The following is a 27,637-nucleotide window of genomic DNA, read 5'->3' on the forward strand; positions in this document are numbered from 1 at the left end:
GGTTCAAATACTACCTCAGCCACTGACTCATTGTGTGACCCTGAGCAAGTCACTTAACCTCCTTGTGCTCCGTCTCTCGGGTGAGACGTTGTTGTAAGTGACTCTGCAGCTGATGCATAGTTCACACGCCCTAGTCTCTGTAAGTTGCCTTGGATAAAGGCGTCTGCTAAATAAACAAATAATAATGATATAAACAGCTCTTCCTCTTTTTTTAATTTATGTGAGAACCCCTTCTTCATGCTGCTGTTGTGTAGGTACATACATACAGGAGCACTATCTGCACAAGCTTCCTGTCCCAGATGAATATTTCCGCCACATGTTGCCACTTCACAATACAAGCAACATTTTTTATAAGATAACAAAACTGCCACAAAATTGTTGTTTCTTTTTTTTTAACAAAGCATTAAAAGGGGCTAGTTGCACTCTCCACTGCTTGTCAGCTATTGCAGCTAGAACACACCAGCCTTAACCAACTTATAAATACATCTGTCTAGAAACAAACAACTCGAATAAAGAATATCCTCCAGTGCATTTGGGTTGCAAAACATGTCAATAAAAATGTAGTTAATGGGAATGAAAAGTATTGCAAGTACTCAAGAAAGTATAGGGTATCTGTGCTGTCGCCTCTTGCTTGATTTTATTTATATAAATGCAAATACATTGTCTTGTAGAAATAGTTGTGGAAATGCAGTTGTTGCAAAACTAACCAGAAACTTTACCAACTAAAAAAATAAAGGTCAACAATAAAATAAGCGTACTAAATTACCATTTAAAATACAGCAATTGTATTATTTTGCATTTTTAAACATGGTTCAATGCCTCAGAGCCATAGGGGTTGTTAAGAATCAATTTTTACCAGTGAAGCAAGCTTCACACAGCAATGATCTTCTTGTCTAATTTACTCAAATCATGTCTAATGGTAGATTGGCAAGTCTACTCCACTCTAATTAATGCAGGTGGATGAAAGCACAATAATGAACAGTAGCTCAACATGTCCATTAATTACAAGACCCTGCATTCATGGACATTAGCTCAACATGTCCATTAATTACAAGACCCTGCATTCATGGACATTAGCTCAACATGTCCATTAATTACAAGACCCTGCATTCATGAACATTAGCTCAACATGTCCATTAATTACAAGACCCTGCATTCATGGACATCAGTTTGTCTGTTTTCATATCTTGATCATCTGCTGATACGAGCAGAATAAGTCATGAACCTAGAACAAACAATCCAATAGAGTACGCAACAAGAAGTACTGAAATACGAGGAGGTTTGGATCAAAGAGGGTGATTTTGTTAAAATGGTAAGGAATGGGTGTTATGGCATCAGAATTTGCTCAGGGATATGCAAGGAAGCTCAAATATGGTCCATCCTACTTGGTCTCCCGTTTCCTCCTGCTTAAACTGCACAGACGAAAATGAAATTCAAAAGATTATTAATGTTTTGAAGTGCTTCTGAGCCCTGCATGCAGCCTTTGATTGGCTGGAGTGCTCTATCCTTCCTGGGGAAATCAGGAACTATTACAAATGTGATCAAAAAGGAAACTCTTGGCCGATCGCCAGGGCTAGAATGGGGGTCTATTGTTTTCATAGGGACTCTGCAGAAACCACTCCAAAGATTAGTGCAGTGTCGGAGGCACCCTAGCATTGAAACTCAGTAATTTAACTGGAGTGGCTTGCTGTACCAGCTTCCCCTGGGATATGAACTGGAGGCAGGGTAAGAGGCTTAGTGTTGGTTTGCTTTTAGGGTCACTTTACAAAAGCAAGCAGGAAGTGTGACATCCTGCATTCAACATTCAGAACTGAACAGGAATCTGGGGGCTCCACAGTAAAGTAGTACTTACTTGTGTGCTGCAATTACTAAAGCCATAAAACCAAAACACAAAAAGAAATAGTTCTGAATAAAATACATCTGTTTTTTTTTTAGTGCTAATCAGTAATCAATGTTTTACTCTGCTTACAGAAGACATCTATGTATGTATGTATGTACAGTATGTATGTATGTATGTATTTGGTTATCATTAAATGGATACTTTAACATCTCTATCATATTATATTTTCTTCTTCTTCTTCTTCTTCTTCTTCTTCTTCTTCTTCTTCTTCTTCTTCTTCTTCTTCTTCTTCTTCTTCTTATTATTATTATTATTAGTAGTAGTAGTAGTGGTAGTAATATCAAAATGATTATTAGTATTATTATATAAACTATAAAATGTCTTAGAGAATTGAAGTTCATGTCTTATCTCACTGCAGATTGCGAGGAAGTGAGGCTTGTTGTGCAGTACTGGGCAGACCCCACATCTCTTCCTCCTTAGCTGTCTTTGTTATGAGGCCGGTATCCACTGGCAACCTTTGCTGCTCAGTGAAAGCTGCATTAACCTTGTAATGCTCATCGCTGCAACACTTCAAGGACATGTTGAGCACCTTTACAAAGAAAGCCATGTGGCTGGCTGGTCAGCATTTCAAGAACAAAATGGAGGAGGCAGCGTCTCAGCTGCTGCTGCTGCTGGCGGCATCATTGCCTTTAGTAAAACATCTAAATCCTCAGATTACAGAATTGCACAATGAGTACAGAAGCTATATAATGAACACGCTTTTGCTTTTGATGCCTTTAAACCTTCACTTCACTTATTTATCTATACTATTTTGCCCCAAAGCAATTCTGCGAGGTGTTCACACAGAACTGTTGTTTTTTTTTTACCCCATATCTCAACACTACTGGTACCATGCATATAGTTGCCTGTTTAATGATATGGATTTAAGTGCACTTAGCCATTGTTGTTTTTGCAGATGCAGTTGATTATGGGAAGTCATCCATCACTAAATGTTACAAAAATCCTGAAACAAAAGCAATTTCCCAGCTGAGGAACAGATTACAGAAATGTATTGGCAGGCTGTGGTCACTGTTAGTAGCAACAAGAGGCCAAAACAAACATACATTTACATGCATAAGCAATTTATAGGCACGCCATTATCATGCTATTTTGGAGAGTAAAATCTATGCAATCGGTCTGGAACTGAGCAGAGCTGAGCTGTCTGGAGCCCGGGCCTCTCCAGTACCTCTCCTAGCTGGGCTGCTAGTGTGGGGAGCACAGGAAACGATGGTTTTCTCTGTGATTTTCTACGTGTTGCTTGTTCAATCTGCTCCTGTGCTGCAGCTGCCAGACTCTGGGTATTGCAGGGGAAACACAGCCTTTTCTCCGATAACACCCCCAGTATTTGTATTAGATGGCTAATTAATGTTTAAACACCTTCAAAACCTTCTTTCGTAAACACTCGATCATCAATTACAGTATAAGGTCAAGATTATAAGAAATGTCCTGCAGACAAACATGTCACAGTTTTTTTTTTTTTTTTTTTTTTTTTACTTATTCTCAATTTTGTTCAGAGGGGAGGTTTAACATGTAGCAGGTGAATTCATGTTCACATCTGGGTATCTGAATACATAATACAGTAACAGTCAGTCATTGTGCTAGTGGGACAAGCTCCATGAATTCTTTACAGTGTGGCCGGTACTAATCTCGCTCCAGCATCAAAGCATCAATATGCCCCTGTAGCAGTAAACAGATGCATCTCAGGGGTATTTTGGTATCAGCACTGTTTCCCTGTGCAATTCAGTGCTGTGTTATTCTCTGTGGAAACCAACACTAACAAAAATGCTTTTCTTAGCAATAGGCAACCGATACTTCCAAATGATACATGTCCTCAGCACAACTCTAGCACCACAGCTGCTTGATAATCCCTTCAGCAGTGTAAGTGACATGCATATTCTTGGGCTGGGCCGGCAAAAAGAAAGACTGTCATCTGCTTACAATTGAGACCTGCCAGCCCAGCACGAAACAACCAGACAAAACATGGATTACATTACATATTAAACGCTACATGCTAAAATATCAAAGACAGAACAGCCTCAGAATTATCAGTATTTGTCACACGATCATCAATCAGCCAGTTTCCTACATCTGCTTTAAACTAACATCTTTAGACCTCAAATGGTCAATGAATGTATTTTTCACTATATGTACTATGTGCTATTTTTTTTTAATTAACACTACAAGTTATACACACTTGACTCCATTGAACATGGCCCTGTGCGGCTCTGCAGAAATACAGTTACTGTACTGTATTTTTTAATTAACCGCAGTGGGTCTCTCATTGTGCTGCTAATTAATCCTAACCATCACAACTGCTCATACTTATTTCAATTTCATCAGGCAGACTCCCATCTTAGGAGTCTTTAAGTGTGTTGACGGGGAAACCTGGGACTGGATTCAGCCTGCAGAGGATTCTTTTTTTCCTTTTAGTGAAACAGCATGAAGAATGTGCAGACATGATGAAGGGTGGTTTTAAACCATAGGGCCACAGATGCTGCGTACCACATCCAAACTATTTTTAATGCGTCTTCTGGCGAGCAGGCCTGATTTAAATGAAGCTAATCTAAAAAAAAAAGCAAAGAACTTTCCCCATTCCCAGGCCTGTCTACAATCAACTCCAATTAAACTGTTTTATTGTTCAATCCGCAATGCAACCAAGTCTGGGCTTCTGGTCCACATCCCAGGCTTTGCGTGCATGTGGCACAAGATGGAGTCGATATTATTCTAGTGCAGGTGTAACGGGAGGATGGCTGGGCCGCACGACGCAAGCGTGTGTCTTTACCACTATGCAAAAGAGCCAGGCTGCTCTGCAGGGAGGGTTAAACAGTGCACCTCAGCCATCAGCTGCAAGCAATCTATGAGATCCAATTCACAGCATCAATGTAAGAGGGTGGAGGCTGGGCTCAAACCGGCAACCCTGCACACCGCAGACGAGAGTCTTAACCGCTATGCAAAAGAGCCGGGCATCTCACCGACCGAGGGAGGAATCTTTAATGGCAGTGCATCACACAACACTGCCCATTACAGTAATGCACATGAAGATTGATGGGCCTCTCATTCATTTACTGCTTTTGTCTGGAGCCTCCTTGTATCCACGCATTGAAATGAGATCCAAGGAAAGCAGTGGGAAACCCTGCATCCAAAACGTACAACAAAGACAGAATGCTGATAGGCCTTTGAAGGGTTAATCTCTTTAGCAAGAACGCCCACCCAAACTCCACAACCCCTACCTCCCATACATGTTTCAAATCTGGAACTGTTGTCCCACATGTTACTCTCTCTGTCCTGTCCCAGCTGGGGATTTGCATTGCTGTACAGTTAAGGATTTGGATAGCCACTACAAAGCATCAGCATGAGGGTGTCCTAATACAAAAGAGTGGACGGATGAGACTGAAAAGCATGGAGCCTTTAAATGATGAGCCCAATTCAATTAGAGTTTTGGTTGAAATGTCAAGGAAATTATAGCAGTTAATTATGAGTATGAAACAACACAACCTCTGTACCAACTTGATAAGAGACTGTGAACTACATAATGCAACACACAAGTAAATAGATCTCATAACTCTGAGCTGTCTATGTTACATTCTTAATCATAGTTTCGATTTTTATCATGTATCGTTTTCCAGCGCTCATTAAGGTATATAATGACAGTAATTATGATGCCAGGTAATTTGGAAGCAGCAATAACAACTTTCCACTTTCCCATGTTCCTCAGAACACCTCCAGGTCATCTTTATAATATTCAGACTTGTCAAGTCTAAAAATAATAGATTTAATTTGGATCACTATTCCATTGAATATGCAAGTTCAGAGCTCAAGCAGATCTGAAAACGGTATAAACAGAGAGGGTTTGTGGGGTCTAAATACCCCACAGTAATTCTTAATTAAAGCTAAGCCTTTGTAATGTAAATGGCTCGCATGACCACCAGTGAGCTATAGAGATGTTGAAAGTACAGTGCAGAACCCAACCAGATATCAGAGGCTGCCACAATTTCACAGCCTAGAGACTCCCGACTGATGTCTTTATATGTCCTTTTATATATGAAAACAAATAGTATGATTTTTACTTTACATTTTCACTTATACAATATCCTAAGTGTATCGGATATCAGTTATCTCTTCTCTGATATCTGTATCTCTGAGTTACCAGCTCAGAACCCGAGCTCGTTCTATAGCAGCATTAATACGCCCTACAATCTAGAGCCAGGAATTGTGCACACAGAGTTCATGTCACTGCAGGTATCCCCTCCGAGACGAACAGTCTAATAATCAGCTGTAGTTATAATTTGACACTTTTTGAAACGATGTACTGTATTTCAATGGAGGCTACAGTACCGCCAGGACTTAACAGGATTTATTGAACGCATTCATTTTTTGCTTTGCAGAAATTCAGTGGTATTTAGGAAGGGAACTTTACTCTCAAAGGATGACCCGCCTAATGTGAGCTGTGGATTACTGGATCATCTGTGCACAATAAACCATCCCTTCTGAACTGTAGCGTCCTCATGCCTCACTGATTCACTGCCTCTCAGCATGACCTACATCTGCCTACATACAGTGCACGGCTCTTAATCTAGAGCCGTTAGCTCTCAAATTATATTTCTACCAGGAGGCTGAATCATCGCTGTGATCAGCTAGATTACTTGCGACCTTCTGATGATTACATCCAACTGCTATTTTTCATCAAGAGTGGTCTGAAAAAGCAGATGAACCTTCATCTTCATATATCTTCATATTATTAAAGCACATACTCCAGTCTTCAATTCTTTTAAAGCACCTTTTAATTTTGCACAACTAGAACCAACCAACTACGCAATATAACCCAAGGTCTCTTAAGCACAGTTAGAGAGTCTCTCATTTCCGCTTAATTCTCTTTGAAAAAAAAATGCTGTTAATTAAAAACTGCAGTAAATGGGTCCATTACCATGGGAGGTGACACCCAGTCCTGGAAATTCATTATTTTCTCCCAGTCTTTTTTGTCGTAAGCTTATCAGCTACAACACTGATGACTATCCATGTTTTAACTTCCTTGTATCTGTTTTTATCTCTCATGTATTACTGCTATCCACAGTTATCACCAGCTCAACCTCCTCTTGCTGTTTCTGCACACCGAAGTGCTGTAATCAAGCCAGTTGACAAAAGTCATGCCTGAGAACACTGAGAGACCGGATACTGCAGACGTGGCCAGCGTTGACCCTCCCACTCCTGGTCTTTGTTCCAGCAGTGTTAATTAAACCTGTATCTAGACCCAGTAGTAGTCAATGATCTCATTCTGTTAAACCTCCAGGACTGCGATTGGACACCTCTGAGATCATGTTTTATCCTGTAGTTGTGAAAAACTTTGTGCTGCATTTTCCCTTCCACATTGGCAATTTCCATCCTACTACCATATTTGAACAATTTTTTGAATGTTTTTGTTTGTCTTCGAGAGGAAGCTGGATTCATTTCTACTCTGTTGCTTTTGGCTCTGGGCACTCTGCTCTTTTTCCTGTCTGCATGACAATGTCTGGCAGTGTGATCACAGGAGCACGGTGACAGACTTCGGCCCAGCAAAACAAACCTGCAGCTGCTGAGCTCTCTGGCATGCTAGGCCCTTCCCCATCCGGGTGCTCCCCTGTGATTGGAAGCTGAATGTGGGGCCCCTGAAACGGTTTCCTTCCATAGGAATATCAAGACAATAACATGTGGGCAACAATCTCTTTTTTTCCCTGAGCTGGAAGAACCAGCATTTCACAGTCGGAGGAAGACACTGGGATAGCATTCAAACTAAGTCTACACGACACTGCCAGCAAAGCATAGTCTTCTTGTTTAGAGTATGCATCTGCAATCACTATCTTGGCTTGAGAAAAACCCTTACAGATATATGTATTTAATTTTGTTTTTTATTTTGTACGTGTATTCTAGTTTTGCTCACTAGTTTTCCAAGTTCAGTTACTTCTCTAACTTGCTGCAAGGATTGCTTTTCATTCCAACCATTTTTGATATGCCCAGATGAACATTCAGACAGTCAGACCTGTCCTAGCACAATATTAAACCAGGAAAAGATGGTTACTGCATCATTACAAAACAAGCCCCACCAACTTTGTTAATTACAAACAAATACATAAATAAATAGCTATTTTCTATTTTGGGGTCTGCTGGTTTGTCGTTGCTTCCTCAGGCTTAGGATCAAACAGTAGTAGCCTTTAGTTACTGAGAAGTTTACTAACTGCACTTGTGTTGGTGTTGCCTGTCTTTTACGTGATGTACTGAATACTCTTTGGTACCAATGACAATATCTAAAGCTGCTTTGTTGGTTGAATCCACTTCATGTTTTACAGCTAAGATCCATCAGTAGCCTTTCTTTCCTGTGCGTTGTCTGTCCACCATCACCAGCTGTCTAGAGCCTCCGGGACCAGTCTGCCCCTCTGTTTCCATCTTATTTTCCAGCTCTGACCCAGCAATCTCTTCACTACTGCCCCGGGACACTGGGACCACCACCTCCTGTCTCAGCATCTGGGGGAGTAATTAAGAAAACAGGGTTACACCAGGTCAATAGGACAGCAAAGAGGGGGGTTCTTTGTTCAGGGCACTGAGTGGAGAATGGGTTTTCGTTCTTTGATGGCACCCCCATTTAATAGCTAATGAGAATAGCTCCCCAGGAAGGTCTAACGCTGAAGATGTCTTGAGGTTTCAGGCTACCTACAAAGCAGTATTGCTTTATTGAGAAGCCTGCATTTAAATAAATAACACCGCTGCAGTAATGTATTTAAACACATGGAGGTCATGTTATTTAATTTAGTCTTCTGGTTTTATATTTGAGCACTGTATAGGAAACAAGTAAGGACAGAAAGAATTCTACTAATTAAACCAAATTAGAAAAATAGAATCCACCCACCCCCCATCTTTCCAGTTTCCAACAAGTACAGAAACGATTGCAAGCAAACTTCTGCAGCACAAAGGAATAGACACTAGAAACTGTCTTCAGGGCATCAGATGATTCTTAATGTTTAGGGTTAGGTATTGGGTTCAGGTTAGGTTTTAGGGCTGGGGTTGCTTAAGGTTAGGGTTGGGGCTGGGTTAGGATTAAGGTGGGTTGATGTCACAGAGGTGCCGAGCTCTGGAAGTGAAAGGTGGGTGTGCTTGGCAAATGCCTTGAGGACAGTTTCTAGTGGATATTCCTTTCCACTGCGTGTGATTCCAGAATTGCTTCCAGAATTGCAGCTTGACCTTACTAATCTCATTGCAGGATATGATTCACTGGAACATGTACACATTTGTACACTGTATGTTTAAACACGGACTGAATTCCAATCTCACAAAATCACAAATGTAAAGATATGTATTCCAGTGCTGGTGGGGTTTGAATATTTGTCTTCAACACAAAAAAAGACAAATAACAATTCTTAACCCATGAAGTACCAAATTAATTTGTCCTTTTTAAAAAATTAGAACACAAGCTGTATGTATGTAATTTGATGCATCCTAAATCATTATTTCTTCACAGAAAACAATGTAAATTCTTCATTTTGGCTATAATCTGCTGCATCCTATTTTGAGAACAGTCAAGTTAGACATGCCCGCATTCAGACCAGTGAAATTTCATGCAGGATATGAAGCTCAACACATAGAAAATTGAGCTTCATCATCATTGTGGGTAGGAAAACACCAAGAAATGTATCCTTTTTAGGCTTTAGTTTCTAATTTTATTTTGAGGCATCATAAAAGCATTAACAGTTACATTTAGACTTAACTTTTGCAGTTAACAAAATTAGAGTAAGTTATCATAAGAATGTAGTTAAAGAGAAAATTAAAATAACAGGTAGATGACAGTTAAAAACGCTAACAAAAATGACAAAGTAGCCTGTCCTCAATTGAGGACAATGGCACTTAATGGGTTAAGGTAAACCGCACATTATTTCTAGACATCTAAAAAGTCCAACCTTGCATTATTTCTGAAGTACTTACTGTCAAGAACTTGTAATGGTGCTGATGTGTATTGTTATTGTCAACATATTGTCAATATTCTAGATCTAGAATATTTCAATTCCCATTTAGTTTTAGTGTTTTTATTGGCTTCAACAAATTCTCTGTTGAAAAAAATAACACAGTTCTATGGGAGTCTGCCAAGGTGAAAAAGCCAAGGCGGGGTAGGAACATGAACTTGTGTGTGAAGGAAAAGGAGTGTATGGTTTAATCACAGGGGTGCTTTATCACCTTCCTGTACGGTAATGTGCTAACCAAACCCTAATGACCCAGAACACTGAATGTTGTAAAACTACAACGTGTCACGCAATGATGCTGTTATACAAAAACACCCCTTTCAAAAACGCTAGATTGATCACCTGATCGACTAAATTGATTTTCAATTCTGTACTCATTCTATCAGGGCTGTGTGTCTCATCGGTGTCTCATTCTATTGAGGAATCAGACATCCCCACAGTCTGACACAGAATCGACACACATGCTGAGCTTATCGGCACTAAAGCAGTTTAAAAGCCGTGGCAAGACTGAGCCCCGGTTTTTGTGTGTTGTTACACCCCGCAAGGACGTTCTGCAGAAGATCTGTAATTTTTCCGCCTCCTATGTTAAAGTTCCTGGCTATGTCCATCCTCCTGTTCAGTCTGATGCAGTAAAGCAGTGGTCGATTAGCATGCTGCTGGTGTGAGTGAGCGCCATGCCACTGTAAGCACCTGCAGTGCTAGCATGGACAGCACATGGTTTGCACGCTACCTTTCTGCAATAGCAACCCTGCACCCAAACACAGGGCTTAATATTCCATGCCATTGCTCAATAAATAGTTTTTTTTTTTTAATTCATGCCAAGTAAATCTCTTAAAATGGCAAAACAAGGGCATGTGCAATCGGCCATTTCACCACCGTACCCCAATATATCCTGATCACGCCTCTCTTTCCAAATCTAATCATTCTACTGTGAAGAAAATAACAAGCCAGTGTCAGGGTTTTGATGGCTAACTACCCAATCATGTATTGGCAAGGACACAAGCTGCGCATACCAGGCAGGTAACTGCATGCTGTTACATACAGTACAGTAGAATTCATTAGAACATATACTGTTGCTGTTAATCCTTAATTTAATAGCAGCCTTTAGTTATAATACCCATTCAAATGAATTCTAATGATGATGTGTTCAAGCCCTACTCCCCCCCCCCCCCCCCCCCTTCCCCTCAAAACATCTTTAAACAGATCTTGCTCGGGTCTTCTTCTAGGTCTAGTCTTTTATTTTTAATTAAACCACTGGCACTGCTTCGACAGACTGCTTTCCTCCGAGCAGACTGCAGAGATGTTTCCATGGCAACTGCTCACGTTCACTTCTGTATTGCCAGAGTGCCTCACTATGTTGTTAACGCAGAAGTTTGTTTTTTTTTAAATCCATTTTTCCAAGAAAAACAGTATTTTTTTTTTAATAAGCTATGATAGAAAGACAAGCCGTAGAGCCCAGCAGAAGTGATATGTGGCACTGCTCTTAGTTACTGCTCAAGTTTAAGGTATGATTGTCCACTTTTATTGCAAGCTCATTTTGTTTTTTTATTAAAAGTGATGTTGAAGACAATGATAAACATAGAGGATTGGTGGAGGAGGCCTTCTTCTGTTTACAAATGGAGTGCTCTCAGCTGCAACAATGGAGCTAACCATCTGGAATAGCCTCATGCAAGACTAGCCTCTGAATTCTAATACACTGTATTACTCGAGGCACGAAGAAGGAGCAGTTCCATAAAACAAAGGCAAAACAATAACTTAAAAGGAGTTAAAGAAACAGGCAGGTGGCACAAACAAAGCGAACGACCAATAAAACGGTACCTATCTTTCACACGAAATGTATTTGCAACCACAGCGCGCACTTCTCACCTCAACATTCTCATCTCAATGTGTGACCTCTACTGTGCATCCCCGGGTGAGCGAGCACATTTTGACGTGATTTGATGTGTAACTCCCAGGACCACAAAGTCTAGAGATTTACTGACGCTTCCTAGAACAAAGGTTTTTTTTAAAAATTTTATTATTATTTTTTTTAAATACCCATAGAAATGTATGATACTATACCGATATGCATTAACTTAATTGCGAGTCTATTTAAGGAAAATATGTCAAACGTTTATATACAAACAACATAGAAATACAGTAATTCATATTCGTTACTGTACTTTTCAACAAACTATTGTAAAATGTATATTTTCTTAATTGAGAAACATGTATGTACGTTTTCTTAAAAAGGAAAAAAAAAGAAACTAGAAACGGTGTTTACACAGCAGATCACGTCAGTGTTCACCTGGGTGCACGAATTCCAAGTATCTGGCACTTACCATTATGTCTTTATAATTCCTGAGACTGGGTGTGAGAAATGTGCGCTGTGGGTACAAATACATCACATTTTGGTGTGGAAGTCACGACACCGTTTTTGTATTAGCCGCCATGGTTGTTTTCACCGCGCCGTTCCGCGATGGCGTCACATGAAACGTTCAATAAAGGCATTAACCTCAGATTGTATATATCTATGTACCTTTTGTATAGTTATTTCAAAGCCATGTCTGCCAATGCCATGTAAATAATGTCATTGTTTACTGTGGTGTAGTGCTTCTGAAATGCAGGTTTTGAATGCGATGAATAGATCATTGTACGACTGGACGCTCAGTTCTGTCTCCTATCTTTCCCTACAAATCTCGTACTCTAGACCCTTTCAGATTGCACTTCTAGTATGCTGTGCATGCTAAGAAATTCGATTTTTTTTTTTTTTTTTTTTTTAATGTATTTGTGAAACTTATTCCAAACCAATACATTCGGGAGAGGCTGCAGAACATCTGACTCCCTTATACACGTGTTTGTTCATATTTGCATGTATTACATGTATTTGGCAGAGTACAGTACCTAGGTTAGATACATGTTGTTAAAGTATCTATTTCCATAACTGTTCTCACAGTCACCGCAGACTACCTTTATGAGAAACATGACAACTACAGTGTAGCTACTTTTTTGTATGGATTAATGGCGTTGAGCTATTTCATAAATGATTCAAATATAATATTTGGCATTAGCCACATTTTAAAATTGCATTTCAATAATTCAACGTGTAATTACTTTGAGGCTGTCAACAGCCTCTGGGCCCCGACACAGTAAAATTAAATGGCATCTTTCTGTAGACGAGACAGTTGCTGCATGCTTGTCTCCAAGCTCTGTTCATTTGGAGGCGTGGCTGCAAACTGACATCATTCATCAGTATAAAGAGCTTCAGCTGCAGTTTAAACCAGGCTGTCTGAGGCTGCAGAGTTGGGTGCGTTATCCTCCCTAAAAAAAAAACAAAAAAAAACAACTAACCCACATTATCTTACCTGCACAGCAATTACAACAACCATGACGGCCAACGGAACCAGCGATTTGGTGCAGATCCAATTTGGTCTCATCAACTGCGGCAACAAATACCTAACTGCAGAAACATTCGGGTTTAAAGTCAATGCCTCTGCCACCAGCATGAAGAAGAAGCAGATCTGGACCCTGGAGCATGACGGGGATGAATCCAGCGGGGTCTATCTGAAAAGCCACCTGGGCAGGTACCTGGCCACCGACAAGGATGGCAACATCACAGGTGACAGCGAGACCCCCGGTCCCGACTGCAAGTTCATCATTGTCGCCCATGACGATGGGCGCTGGTCTCTGCAGTCCGAGCCCCACAAACGCTACTTCGGCGGCACCGAGGACAGGATCAGCTGCTTTGCTCAGACCATCTCGATGGCGGAAAAATGGTGCGTCCACATTGCCATGCACCCTCAGGTTAACCTCTTCAGCCTCACCAGAAAAAGATACGCGCACCTGAGTTCCAAAAACGACCGGGAGGAGATCGCCATTGACAGGGACGTTCCGTGGGGCGTGGACTCCCTGATCACCTTGGTCTTCCAGGATCAAAGATACAGCATCCAGACCTCGGACAACCGCTTCTTGAAGAACGATGGCACGCTGGTCGAGAGGCCGGACAAGAGCACCGGGTACACTCTGGAGTTCAGGTCCGGGAAGGTGGCATTTGGAGACTCCGAAGGGAGGTACCTGGCGCCTTCAGGCCCCAGTGGGACCATGAAGTCTGGCAAGAGCAACAAAGTTGGCAAAGACGAGCTCTTTGTCCTGGAGCAGAGTTACCCACAGGTGGTCCTTACAGCTGGAAACGAGAGGAATGTCTCCACCAGGCAAGGTAAATGTTACTCGAGCTCTTCGATGATAATAGCAACTTTATTTGTTTTATACATATCGCAGATGTTCCATCATTCATGCAGGTATTTGTGAAAAAAAAAGTTAATTGTTGCTCATTGCGATGATGATGATGATGATGATGATGATGATGATGATGTAATTCTCGTGATGTTGAATGTATTTAAGTAACGGGTTTTGACGCGTCATTAACAGTCCTTCGGTAGTAAATTCAGTTTTGATTCTGTGGTTGATTTGCTGGGACTTGCAGGTGTGTGCAGTCGTTATTACTGGCAGGTATTGATTGCAAACCCCATCAGTCACACAAAGACAGAGGAGTAAAGCAGGACACCCGAATGAAGGCTGCCCGTGATTTATTTCATGTTCCACAATAAAATGGCAGGCCAGCAGTCTTTGTGTAGTATTATAAATGCAAAAAATAAACGGATTGCTTGTTTCCTTTTTGGTTGTTTAGATTTCCACCATCCCTGTTTTGAGTTGAGGAATATTAGTCAGCCAGATTTCTCATACAAAGAAATCCTTTTGTTTAAAACGCATTTTAAACGAGACAATATTTTATTTTAAGTATAGGACAGTAAATATCGGACAGTAAATGTCCATGAATGTGCCTGGATTAATTGTTATTTTGCACTCCCTTTTTTCATTAGCTGTTTGTTTGCATAACCCAAACAAAGACAGCATTTATGGACAAGGGACTATGTAAGTATAGCAATGTAGTTTTTATAACCCTGGAATAACTACACAAACAGAACGAATCCCTTATTCATGACTTGTATGTATGAATAGAATTACCAAAGAAGTATTTTTATTTCATGTCAAGTCAGTCCTAATGTTTTTAGTCCAGATGCCAAGTAACCTTTGCGCATCTAATGGCCTTAGTGTCAAGTTCCAGACTTTTTTAAAAGCAGAATAAAGGGCATTATTTTGTAGACAAAGTGGGCATAACTGACATTTTTATTTGAACTCTCCCTGATTTATTGTACAGATATCGACTGGAGTCTTAGTGCTATAGCGACACAGAGATCGTTCCTTCCCAAGGTTAGGGCTTTATCAAACCTGCAAACTATTTTTGGTCATGTGGTTTAAATTGCTTGGATGTAGTTGCTGCCCATCTGTTTTAGTATTAGTTTTGGGAAGAGGAATTCCATGATGTCTGAGGACACTGAGCTTAGTGACTGGATACTTCCCTTCATATCAAAGTCTGCTGAACTTCAGCAACAGAGTTGGGTATGATCAAGCCCCCTCCCCTCTCATGTAAAAAGTGACATTTTTTCTTGAATATGCCCTAGATTGTCTTATACATAATTGTTGGTATTATAAGTATAACCAAATTACTGTATGAAGGCATTATTTAAAGCTTCATACTCTGTCAAGCTACAGAAGTATTAGCCAGTCCATAGGTGTTCCGGTGCACATACTGATCTGTTCTTAAGCTAGATCTTAAGCTACAAAATCAGGAACTTGAACCTGTACATCCTGGTGTTCTGCTAAACCGTGTATTGTATGAACTTTCAAAATATTTATCATCGTGACGTGAAAGGATCATGGCGTTTAGTGCTCATGATTACGTGCTTTACACAATCAATTGGATCTGTAGAACTGAATGAAACTGGAGATGGTGCAAGAGTCATGTGAAAACCCCGCTCCCAGTGTTTTAATATTTTATTGACAATTCCAATGCTATGACCGGAAAAACAAGGTTTTACAGGCTTAATATGTACTTTAATGGAACAAACAGGATGAACATCTGGACTGGAACAAAAAAAGCCATACATTATAGAAAGAGTGGCGATTGATTTAATTTTTTTCTATGAAATGACCTCCCTTCGCTGACAGATGTTCAGGTTGGAGGATGTGGTCGTTCTGTGCCAAACTGGTGAGATACGATGCAAAGTGCGAGGCAGACGCGCACACTTTCATTACAAGCTACTGTCCTTCTTTAAAATCAATTCCCAGTTCCTTCGAAATAATGTGAAGCTAATTTTAGTTAACTTGCAGTAACTACGGTTTAAATAATTTGTTGCCACTGCGAGAAGCTCATTCTAACAGAATGCTACTAATTGCAGTTTTGATCTGTAATGTGTTGGAATTGATGAAAACAAACAAACAAACAAAAAAAATGAATTGGGATTGAGTTTTATAAAGAAATTGGAAATGGAATTCTAATTGGAAAAAAAAAACAGGAATTGACCCCAACCCTGGTGCAAAGTTTTGTAAAGAGGCCCACACTGATAAAAAACCAGAGAACTCCTTCAAACAAAGGGAAACTGTACCCCCACAGCCCTGCAGCCTGATTCGTAATGGTATAATGGATTTTACTGGCCTGTCTGAGATGAAGAATGAACGTGTTGGATGAGCTTTATTTTCTGAGGCACATCTGTATGGCATTAGACAGTCACCAGAAGTTAAGCTCAAAGATAATCTAGCTGGCTGTAAATAATTGTCTGACTAGTCCCCAGTGTAAAGCAATCTTTATCACTCAAGCTCTTGTTGAGTTTTATTTTATAAGCCTCATTTAATTAAAAATCTGTTTTAAGTCTGCTTCGTTCTCATTCAAGTTTGGTTTAAACTTGAGCTTTTAAAAGGACTGTGTTCCTGAAATGTAACACTAGTTGGCCAAAAAACAAAAAGCTTTTAATTGAAAATGCAGCCTCAAGCCAAAAATTTTGTAAATGGCTTGGTCATTTTAGTATCCAATACATGATGTGAAGGCACAGAAATACATTTTGAAGTCCTTGTAGGTTATTTTAGGTCATTCATTTTCACCTATGCTGTTCAGTAAATTGCCAAAGTAAGCTAACATTGTACTTTTTAAGATCAATTTACCAGCAGCTCCTTTGATGCCAAGTCTTGACAATACTGCAGGTACTGGCTTGTCTTTCTGCTCAGTGCAAATGTGAAATTCAAGTAGAGGGCTTTGCTTTGAAGAGAACAAAGACACTATTGTTCTCACCAGGGTGGCCTAATGTACTGCAGCTGAGCCAGCAACTGGCCTTGTTAAAAAGTAAGGGTCACTTGAGCCTATTGATGTGCGGGGAAATTGCATTAGAATTGTTTTTCTGTCCTTGCTACAAACACAATACATAATGCCCCTTTTTAAAAAAAGATTTTCTGTAAATTGGAACCAAATACAGTGCACGTTGTTTATAAGAATTACTGATATAAAAATCAACCGCATATTGTGATTGAAAACCACTGGGGAAAAAAATCATTCCTATTGCAATAATTGCTTACCCACGAGGACTTGTTTTGATGTATTGTCCTTGGTGATTGAGCACCATTGACTGTATTTAAACATACTGTATTTAAACTGCTGATGCGTGGAGGCACTCTTTTACTAATTGTAATCATATCGGTCCACTTTTAAGAATCTACAGCTTATAAGAATCAAATCCTCCGGGACGGGTGTCATTCTTATTAATAGAGCCCACTCTAGTCTGAGGGATTATTATACGCTAATACAGCCTACAGTATTGCAACACCCGAGACAGGCTACATTTCCCCATGCGACTTGGTATTTAGGTCAGTAGAGTGTAGTATAGATTTTCTTGCAGATAGCCATTACTGCCCAGCTGTATCATTGAAACTGTCCCTCAGGGTGTGCGGTTTTTAGTGTTTTTAATATAAGATGTTGAAGCCTTTGGGGATGTGATTCTGAAGGTCGTCATTGTTGGATACTGGCGCTGGCTCCACTGGAGTGATTCTGTACCCCCATACCGGTAAAATTACTTGGATGTTAAGAGAGTGTCTTTGATCTTTAGCGGACTCCATAAAAAGTTGAGTCGTAATTTGTAGAAGTCGTCAGTATCCCGCTTCTTCCTGACTTTTTGTCGATCAAACCTCTGTGTATTAGGATTGTCCCACGACCACAAAAATGTTGGGCTTTCATTACTATTATCGTCAGCAAACGTGTCATTCTCATGGAATGGTCTGGATGTTTTACTGCAAAGGGCCTCGTTTCAAGAGAAAGCGGCTGTGATCCAAATCTGCCTATCCCAATAAAATTGTTGAGCAAGAAAATCCTCCTGCCTGAGTTTTAACCTAACCCCCCCCCCCCCCCCCCCAAAAGAAAATGAATACCCATGTGTTTCTCATCATTACTTACGTGCTGGCGTGGATTGATTTCACAAGAAACCTGATCTTTCCCATACCGTTCCCAAGGTTATTTAAAATCAATGGTAGGCAAGGGGAATATCAGTTTGCAGTGGACCATGCCAACTATGGAATCTACTGAACCAAGATTTCTGTGAATGAACAGACCTGGCAAGGGTTTTGCTGCTCTCTCCTTAGCCCTGAAGCAGGTGGATCGGTCACACGAGAAAATAATGTGTGCACAACTCTGGATGCTGAAAACCCTGCTTGTGGCAGTTTGTGACCTCATTGTGTCTACATTAAGCATATTTCAATTGTCTGCACTTCACCGAACCAGCATATCTTGTAAAGAATTACTGGTGTAGCTTTTCAGTGTGAGCTGAAATCTCCCTTTTTTTCTTTTACGGTCCTATGTGTGCATTTGTATGCCTTTACTCCTAAGAGAAGATATTTATTATTATTATTATTATTATTTATTTCTTAGCAGACGCCCTTATCCAGGGCGACTTACAATTGTTACAAGATATCACATTATACATTATTTCACATTATTTTTACATACAATTACCCATTTATACAGTTGGGTTTTTACTGGAGCAATCTAGGTAAAGTACCTTGCTCAAGGGTACAACAGCAGTGTCCCCCACTGGGGATTGAACCCACAACCCTCTTGTCAAGAGTCCAGAGCCCTAACCACTACTCCACACTGCTGCCCAATATTTGCAGTCTATTTATCAGACAGCTTTCTTTACCACATGCGAAGGACATGACTCTATTCCAAAGGATCAAGCAGACATGCAAGACATAAGAAGAATGTGAGTTTGTCTTTTGGCTGACTCTCTCGAAGCTATGAAGGGCCTGAACTGCAACATGCGGTTCCTGACTGCACAAGCACGCATCTCCAGCACACTGTGACATTGTAATCTACTTCAGGGTCTTGTGATGCTGTGTCAGGAAAAAAACAAACAAAAACAAAACACATTGCAGCACTGATCTATACTAAAATGTTGCACAAGTTAAGCAGTTCAAATCGCTTCCAAAAAATAAGTAGCTAGAAATAAAACGCAAAAACATGATAGGATTGGCTTATAGCACTGGAGACACAAATCTTGGCTGTATTTAGTAGAGCTTATCCAGTGATCGACAAATTAGCTGTGATAAACAAATTACCTTTTTGTCTGACTATCGGTTCAACGTGTGTTCATGCATTTTATTTCAAGTCACGAGCACCCATTGACTATAGTAGATTAACAAGCACTAATGTGTTTGATACTCGGAGTTGTTCTGGGTATGGTTAATGTTGTCTCTTTACATGAAGCTTAATTGCAAATTATGAAAACTGAACACAACCCCAAGGGTAAGACAAATGTGCATGTGTGTTTTTTTTATTTTTTAAATACAATATGGAACAATAAATAAAATATTTAAAGCATTGCATTTTAATGGCTCAAAACAAGATGAACTAGTGTGTATTGATGGGAAGATTGTGGTCTGTTTTGAGCCTTATGTTACAGCTGTAGCTCAAACCATATATTGTCTTTCACTTATTCTTTAAGCATTGTGTGCACCTGTTCCTTGGGGAATTTACTGAAGTCAATTCCAGTCCTACAAACATTACACGGCTGGATAACTGCAAATCACTATGCATTCAAATATCATCTAGATAATATTGCCTTTGATTTGTGGCTGCATGAAATTGACCTGCTATTCTTTTGTCTTAAGGAATGGACCTCTCTGCTAACCAGGATGAGGAGGGGGACCAGGAGACCTTTCAGCTGGAAATTAACAAAGACACCAAGAAGTGCGCTTTCAGGACCTGCACTGGGAAATACTGGACCCTCACGGCCAACGGAGGAGTGCAGTGCACCGCCTCCACAAAGTGAGCACACACTTCATGATCCCACTCATGCAGAACGCAACATTACTGTCAATTGTAATGACAGCAGACCAGATATGGCTGGCTAATGATAATGCAATACATGCATCCACATGGTCCGAACCGATAAGATTTAATTGGTTGGAGGGCTGAGTAGTACCATGGTCAACTTGTGCACAAATGCACAGTCTTGTTTAGTAAGCTCTTGGTTCATTCACCTTAATGCCTCGAAATGTATTCAAGATTTGAATGGAAAATCTGTCCGATCTTGGTGGCTACAGACTATATTGATGATTCAGTTTTGTCTGTGTTTGTTTTAGGAATGCTAACTGCTACTTCGACGTGGAGTGGCGTGAGAAGAAGATCACTCTGAAAGCCGCCAATGGGAAATACGTGGCAGCTAAAAAGAATGGACAGCTTGCAGCTACCATCGACCAGGCCGGTGAGGCTGTGATTAGCGATGTCTGTCTTTGCAATTATCTGAAAATGTGTCGTCCAGCCTTGATGCAAAACACCGTTGGGATTACCCTTTGCTCAAAGCCCCCCCCCCCCCCCCCCAATTTGTGGATCTGAAAGATATGGAATTGACAACAGTGATTTGTGGTCAATAAGAGATTAGTGTACAGACAAATCACATAGATACTTTCAAATGGTATGAACATTCTAACTGTTTCTTAAGGTTTGCCTGTTTTCATTGGTGTGACTTTTTTCAATCTGCTACAAAAAAATAATAAGCAGGAGAAACTGACAAGCAAATAAAGTCCATCCTTTTTATGATGGTCACTCCAGGTATTGTGCATCTCCGACTCCATTTGTATGCACCTGGGATTTTGGAAAGGGGGGTATTGCAAACCGTTTACCTGTTTTCAAAATGCCTCATTATGTTTCGCTCCTTTTGTTTTAAAGGAGAGACGGAGGAGTTTCTTATGAAACTCATTAACAGGCCTATCGTTGTCCTGCGAGGGGAGCACGGCTTCATTGGCTGCAGAAAGGTGACTGGCACCCTGGACTCAAACCGCTCCTCCTACGATGTCTTTCAGCTGGAATTCCACAAGGGGGCGTACAGTCTCAGAGGTGCGTGCTTTACATGGAGGTGATGAAGCATACGGGCAACAGATAGAGTTGGCTGTTTTGAGCAAAAAAATAAATGTATAGAATTCTATATAAATAGATGGATATAGATTATAGTTAGCTCATTTGAACAAAAATGTGTATGCATGTGTGAGATCGATAATTAATAAAAGGAAATGTTGTTTATAGTTTAAGAACAGACTGCTTGCTGAATTCACAGAAGGGTGATAAATAAGAGACAATCATTATAAGTCTACAGTAGAGTAGTTTCAGGAATGGCAGTTAATATTAATAATTTGAACGATCTGTATTGACAGAAACAATCATACAGATGTTACACAAGCGTGTCGTGTTGATTGTGAAAGCACTCGGTTATCTTTCCTAGAACAATATACTCTCTTGTGTCTCTTACCATTCCACCTGACCCGTTTCTTCTCCTCCCACACAGACTCCACTGGCAAGTACTGGATGGTTGGTAATGAATCCTTTGTGATCAGCAGCAGCGACAGTCCGGTGGACTTCCTCTTGGAGTTCTGCGACTACAACAAGGTGGCGATCAAGGCGCCAAACGGCAAGTATCTGAAGGGAGACCATGCTGGCGTGCTGAAAGCCTCTGCCGACTCCATCGACGGCTCCACCCTCTGGGAGTATTAGAAGCACTTTAGAAACCACTGTGGCTTTTTTTTTTTTCTTCTTCTTTTATATATATATATATATACATATATATATATATATATATATAACAGAATACACTTTTGCATGCAATCACGCAGGTCATTTAATGGTTGCAGACCTGCCGTGGCTTGTGAAACTTGCTTAACCTTCAGAACTTTTAATGTTGGCTTGCCTGGGTCGCGTAGTTGTGTATTTACCACCTTGTAACTGTGAGAGAGGTTTGGCATTTGCCTGAAATGTGTTTTGAATTGGTTGGTAGGGTTTATTTTATTTCATTATTTTTTTTGGAGGGGGGGGGGGAGGGTTTGAGAGTGCAGGATCAGATTGTGAGTTTGGGCCAAATACTTTCGCAATGCACGTTCACTGGGAAGATAGACTATTGTAATCACTGGCTTTACAATACATTTACACCCCCTCAGATTTGTTTTAAGGTGCCATTGTAATCTCTAAATGCAGCCAGGACTAGGATTATTGCACACATCCGTATGGGCAGCAGCAGCATCACCATTGTCATTGTCATTCCCTCTGCTTGGGATGCTTGAATTGAGCACTATGATAAGCACATGCCCAGTCTCATCAGAGCAGTGAAAAAGAGGCAGAACCATCTGCACAGACTAGCCTTTGTCTAAATCAGTCAAATCAAAACAACTGGAAAGGAGGAAATGATTTTTAATAGATTGAGGGGGAATAGAAGGTTTAAATAAACAGGTGGTGTTGCTCATACCCATTTATGTATGTGTGTTGCTGATTTTGAATAATGTGAGTTTTGTCTAGGTGGAATGTTTACATTTGTGTTGACCTACGTGTGTGCCACAAGTGATTCAGGAGTTCAAAACCAACAAAACTCAAATTGCTTCAAAGCCATCAGGTAATATAATGCAACGAGAAGAGAAATGACAAACTGGGAAGAAAATAAAAATACAATACTTGTCAAATGCTACCATTATGTTTCTTCTGCAATGCCCAGCAAATGTCTGTCAGAATGAGCCAAATTATTATTATTATTATTATTATTATTATTCACTTTTTTATATAAAAGTTATTGTTTTCAATTCTGTAGGTGCAAGCTTAAAAGTCCTCTTGGTTAAAGTTGACAAGTTGTTGCAGGTTCAACACGTTTCAAAATGTAGAAATCAATAAAGTGGTTTTTCCCCCTGGCAGTGAAGGATCCATGGCAGGATTGCTCTTACTCCTGTGCTGTAAGCCAGAAACATCCCAAGCTATGTATTCAGAAGGGAATGTACTGAACTTTCAGAAACTGGAAGAAATTACCAAACTAGTACTCTCAAAGGCACGGCCCTTATTTGTGTTTTTCCTTTGGTCCTGGTTTTGTTAATGTACCTAAACTGATTAAAAAAATAAATAAATAAATAAGACTGGAAGCAATCCCAGCGCTCACAAAGCTCTTAGTGAGGCAGTGGCCTTGTTTGATTTTACCGGTTATCAGATTCAAGTGCGGACCATCTATTTGTTTGTTGTGCCAACAAAAGTGACATCATACTGGTTTGGGATGAAATCAAGTGTGCTGTTTGCTAAGCACTTGGGTACAAGATATACACAGTAGCAGCCCCCCCCCCCCCCCCCCCCTGGCGGAGGTTATCTAGGAAAGCCGTACACACTGTGGGGATTGCACACGATTCCTCTTACCTATTGTAGAAACATTGAGAAGGGTTGCATCTTGTTCAGAGTATTGGTAAGTTTTTGAAACATTCCATTTGCATATTTTGAAAAGTTTAATCCTCCTTTGGGGGGGGGGGGGGTGGGGGGCTGTGTTTTTTTTTTTTTTTGTGCCATTTGTATAACTTGAATATGATGTCAAATAAAATAAGTTTGCATATGAATATACCATGTCGTGTTTTTGTGTATGGTGTGATTCTTCTAACCCTATTCTGTGCTCAGTGATGAAAAGTCCAGATACCGCCCTTTGTACATTAGACTATTGTCTAATATTTAGTTCATATTCCAGCAAAGCTCGCCAATATCCTTTCATTCAGGAAATGCTAACAAAATATAAAGGGCAATATGGTACAGGGACATTTTATACGCCTTGCATGTTTAGGGTTTTACATTATTTATATATACAGTATATTATATATATTGTGAATTGCAATAAACAAGTAAATAATGAAATGAGTACTCTGTTTCATTAACTACTGCTTGAGTTGGTCGTTTGGTAAGACATTTCTGCAGTTAAAGACAGGGTCAGAAGTTCATATAATTAAAAACTGAAATTGCTACACCAATTGCTACTTAACACTCTTGGATAAATAAAAAGCCAAGAACAAAATTGTCCAGTCTTGTGATTGTAGTAGCAGGGAGCCCTGCTGTGGGTCAGGGCTGTGTCTGGGGACGCTGCTGCCCCTCAGAGTTTACTGTGGAACCCAATCCACGCTCAGCGGTGTGCAGGAATGCAGCATGTTATTATTGCATTACACACAAACCCTCTCTTCGTATCAAGGGGTTCTTTGTATTTTTTTTGTTGTTTATGGCAGGCTTGAGCATCTCGAGCTAGGAAGAAGGTTCCTCTTGGTGGAATATTTGCTTGACTGCTAGACCATTTGTCGAGCGAGCTACTGAGTTCTGCCATTAGTATCAATGTCGCTGGAGTAACAGAAATGCCAGCCTGGCTGCTACAGTCCATTCGTATTCCCTGACACACCCCTGTCGTTATAAAATCCTAATTTGGAACCAGTGGATATATTCACGCTGCTACCATGTTTATGATATTTTTCTATTATGCAGCTGGCAGCTTCAGGATTAGGTTAAATTAAATGAAATCCATGTGACAGCTACAAGCCTCCAGTCTGTTCTGACACAGCCTTCAGAGGTTCTGTTTCATCTTAACACTCCTTACAATGTACTGACTGAGGCTTGGACTGAAATCAAAGGCTGCCTGACATGTTTCTCCATTTAAAGTGGGTTCAAAACAAGTTGTTTCCATGTGTTTAATAACCAGTCATACTTTACAACAATGTCCAAAGCAGGAAATACAGTTATTTGTTGTAACAATAAGAACAGCATTGGCCGTTAGGATAAATATAAGATTAAAATCAGTTCATGTGTTCTGACAGTATGACTAGGCTAACCTTGAGAATGTCATTTCCACTGTTAAATAATTTAGCTTCTGTGCATTCCATGGGCCTCCATTTGAGTCAGTATTAAGCAGTCAGCAGATTCATGGTAAGTGGGGAGATGCACATATTTTCAACAAAGAGGCAGTTTGTGTTCATGTGTGGTGTTTGCGAACCTCCCTAGGCAAAATTACTCAGTACCCCAGTCATCTGCAATGGCTGTTGCCATAGAAACAAGAATTGGCAGCGTGGGGGAGCAAAGTATCTCCAGGCTTTTAGAAGTGAGCTGTAAAATGTGCATGAGTGTGTGGGTGTGTGTGTGTGTCTGTTTTTTAATCAAAGGGAATGAATTTGGTTGTGCGGCAGCAATCACAGTATACAACATTTACAGAACCGTATTTTAAATTCTACAAATATTTTTTTTTTATTCACTTCAATTATAAGATATTTAAATGTTTGTATTCATAAATTGATAGTGCATTGTGTTATTGTTATGTATAGTGAGCATTTAGGTGGGGGGAATTCATTGATGGTCTGTAATTCACACGTATCGATGAAATAGCTGAATTGAGAATTTATAAATTAAAAATTGATACCATAAAAGCACTGCGGATAAAGATCAGACACTGTACTGGACATCTACAGCCAGCCTGCAGTGCTTTTGAAAACGCAGCTGTGATCTCAAAATACATCATTATCTTGTTATTCTCTATACAGCTGGTCGGCTCTAGTGTCGAACTGCCTGTCGAATTGTTAAGCAGAGCATTCTCATTAAGCCAAGCAGCAATTAGAAAAAAAATATTTTGTGGAATTATATTTCTCAGCAAACAAAAAGATATGAGAACGTGTCCTCAGTGTATTCCGTAGGGTCTTTGAAACAAAACCGTGTGGGAAAGTTCACTGTGAAGTGGAATAATGGGATCACAATGTGTTGAATTGATTTCTTTCTCTTCAGCCGCCCACTGAATTGCAGATGCGCCACAACCCCCCTTCCCCCCCCACCCCCAACCCCCGGTCCAAAAAAAAAAAACTGGTATGATACCAATGAAGTACACATAGTAGTCTTTAACCCTTCCGGTCATTAATTCTTTTTGTCGAGCTGAAGAATGCGAAATTAACTTAAATAATTACAGTCGTACTGTATATACTTAGTACACAATCTGTACTTGTAAACATGTTTTGGGAACTCAAAGGTCCACGTTGTGAACGCCAAGGCATTGGCGTATGGAAAATACCACCCGCCTCTTTCTCACACCTCCTAGACTGATTCATATTGAGATCAGGTAGCTTACGTTTTCTGTTCCAGCTGCTCTTCACAGTAGGAGCCTCAAACTCAAGGATACCGCTTCCTTAATCTCTTCTGTACTTGTTCCCCTTCGTGCCACTTCTACACAACAGTCCATTTAAAATGGAGAGCTAGTTATTGTTTCTGACATAATAAAAATGGCTGCTGGAGTCCTACCGTTTCCAGAATCCTATGCAGTTTGAAATACTAAAGAAAACCAGATAAAAAAAATAATAATAAATGGGAACCTTTTGAAGTGATGCACAACGAAGCTTTTTACAAGCCCGTAATTAGTGGGCGGGTCTCTATCCAGCTAATTAGCTCTTAAAGCCGGCTTCTTCAAGACCAGACGACAGGATGCGTTTCTAGACCCTTTCTTCAGTTTTGCCTGTTTGGTACACCTTTCATAAAAAATACACCGTTTTTCATGAACGTGCTTTCAAGTCGCTGGTATTGTTTATACTGAGAGTGAGTGCCTAGCTGGTGTGAAACACATGATTGTGAAGATCAGTGATCAGGAAGCCCTTCATGTTTCAGACTGACAGTCTGCATGTTCTTATGTTTGCTGCTGAGAAATCAGGAGGGCAGGAACGTTACACCAATGATTAATGGAAGGAAATACCCTTGAGGGGGAAGATAAGGAACTAGTTGCTAGCGGGTTTATCTTAAGCATAGAAATGGCATTGTTGTCTGTATGGCACTCCAACATAGCAGATTGTGTGTGTGTTTATTTTATTTTTATTTTGGTTTGTTTGTATTTTTAATAAAAAAATGTAAAAACTAAGAAGCACAATTTGTAAAGCAGTAAACTGTATAGAAATAATTTAAAAACAAACTGCTAAGGTCAGATAAGAAAGTGAGCAACAATGCATATGCATTTTGTCCAGCAGTGTGGTACGGTACGGTGAGCTTTCTTACTTGTATAGTAAACCATGGAACAGATGAAAGCCCTGTGGTTTCGCTTGCCCTGGGACCGTCTCATTAGCACTTATTTAGATGCACTGCCAGAACATTTCAGGCCTCCTCATTCAGTGTACTGGAAATGCACTTCAAGTCCTCTGTAGCACTAGCTGTTGAATCAGCCTCACACTGTCTTCAATCACAAACCCTTTCACGTGGTGAACTGGCTTCCAGAAAGGGGCCTTTGCTGGGAACATGACATCGCTCAGGGCTCTGAATAGCTCTCACAAAAAAATAGCAAGTCCCCTCATCTTCATTCAAAATACCAATGCCGGCACCTTACTGTACCACTGATGAAGCGTCTAGTATTTTATTTATTTTTTCTCCTTTGAATGTCAAAGAATGTGAGCAAGGATGCCAGCAAAGAAAACACTAATTATTGGGATGGTGAAGACACCAAAAAAGAAACCTTCAGTGTAGTGCAAGCAAAAAAAACATAGTGTTATTTCAGTAACACAAGGCTCTGTGCAGCTGTCAGGAGCTGGCCTTTGAACCCCAGGGCGAGGTTCAAGGAAGACCATGGTGATTTCTGTT

General features: G+C 40.2%; 1 protein-coding gene across 1 annotated transcript; it reads left to right on the forward strand.

The window, feature by feature from the left end:
- The first annotated feature begins 13,110 nt into the window (after positions 1-13,110).
- Positions 13,111-23,161, forward strand: LOC117417910 (fascin-like). The gene is made up of 5 exons (XM_034030307.3): positions 13,111-14,056; positions 19,888-20,044; positions 20,362-20,483; positions 20,948-21,115; positions 21,561-23,161. Exons 1-5 carry the CDS (start codon positions 13,228-13,230, stop codon positions 21,764-21,766), a joined length of 1,482 nt encoding a protein of 493 aa, XP_033886198.1. The 5' UTR covers positions 13,111-13,227; the 3' UTR covers positions 21,767-23,161.
- The last annotated feature ends 4,476 nt before the right edge of the window (positions 23,162-27,637 follow it).

This window comes from Acipenser ruthenus, chromosome 13, assembly GCF_902713425.1.
Source record: "Acipenser ruthenus chromosome 13, fAciRut3.2 maternal haplotype, whole genome shotgun sequence".
Taxonomy (NCBI): Eukaryota; Metazoa; Chordata; class Actinopteri; order Acipenseriformes; family Acipenseridae; genus Acipenser; species Acipenser ruthenus.

Bases quoted from the DNA above. Each gene is read 5' to 3' on its own strand.
- LOC117417910 (XM_034030307.3), top strand. From the start codon at position 13,228: ATGACGGCCAACGGAACCAGCGATTTGGTGCAGATCCAATTTGGTCTC. The intron at 14,057-19,887 runs GTAAATGTTACT...TTTTGTCTTAAG, and splicing joins GAATGTCTCCACCAGGCAAG to GAATGGACCTCTCTGCTAAC. The intron at 20,045-20,361 runs GTGAGCACACAC...TGTTTGTTTTAG, and splicing joins CAGTGCACCGCCTCCACAAA to GAATGCTAACTGCTACTTCG.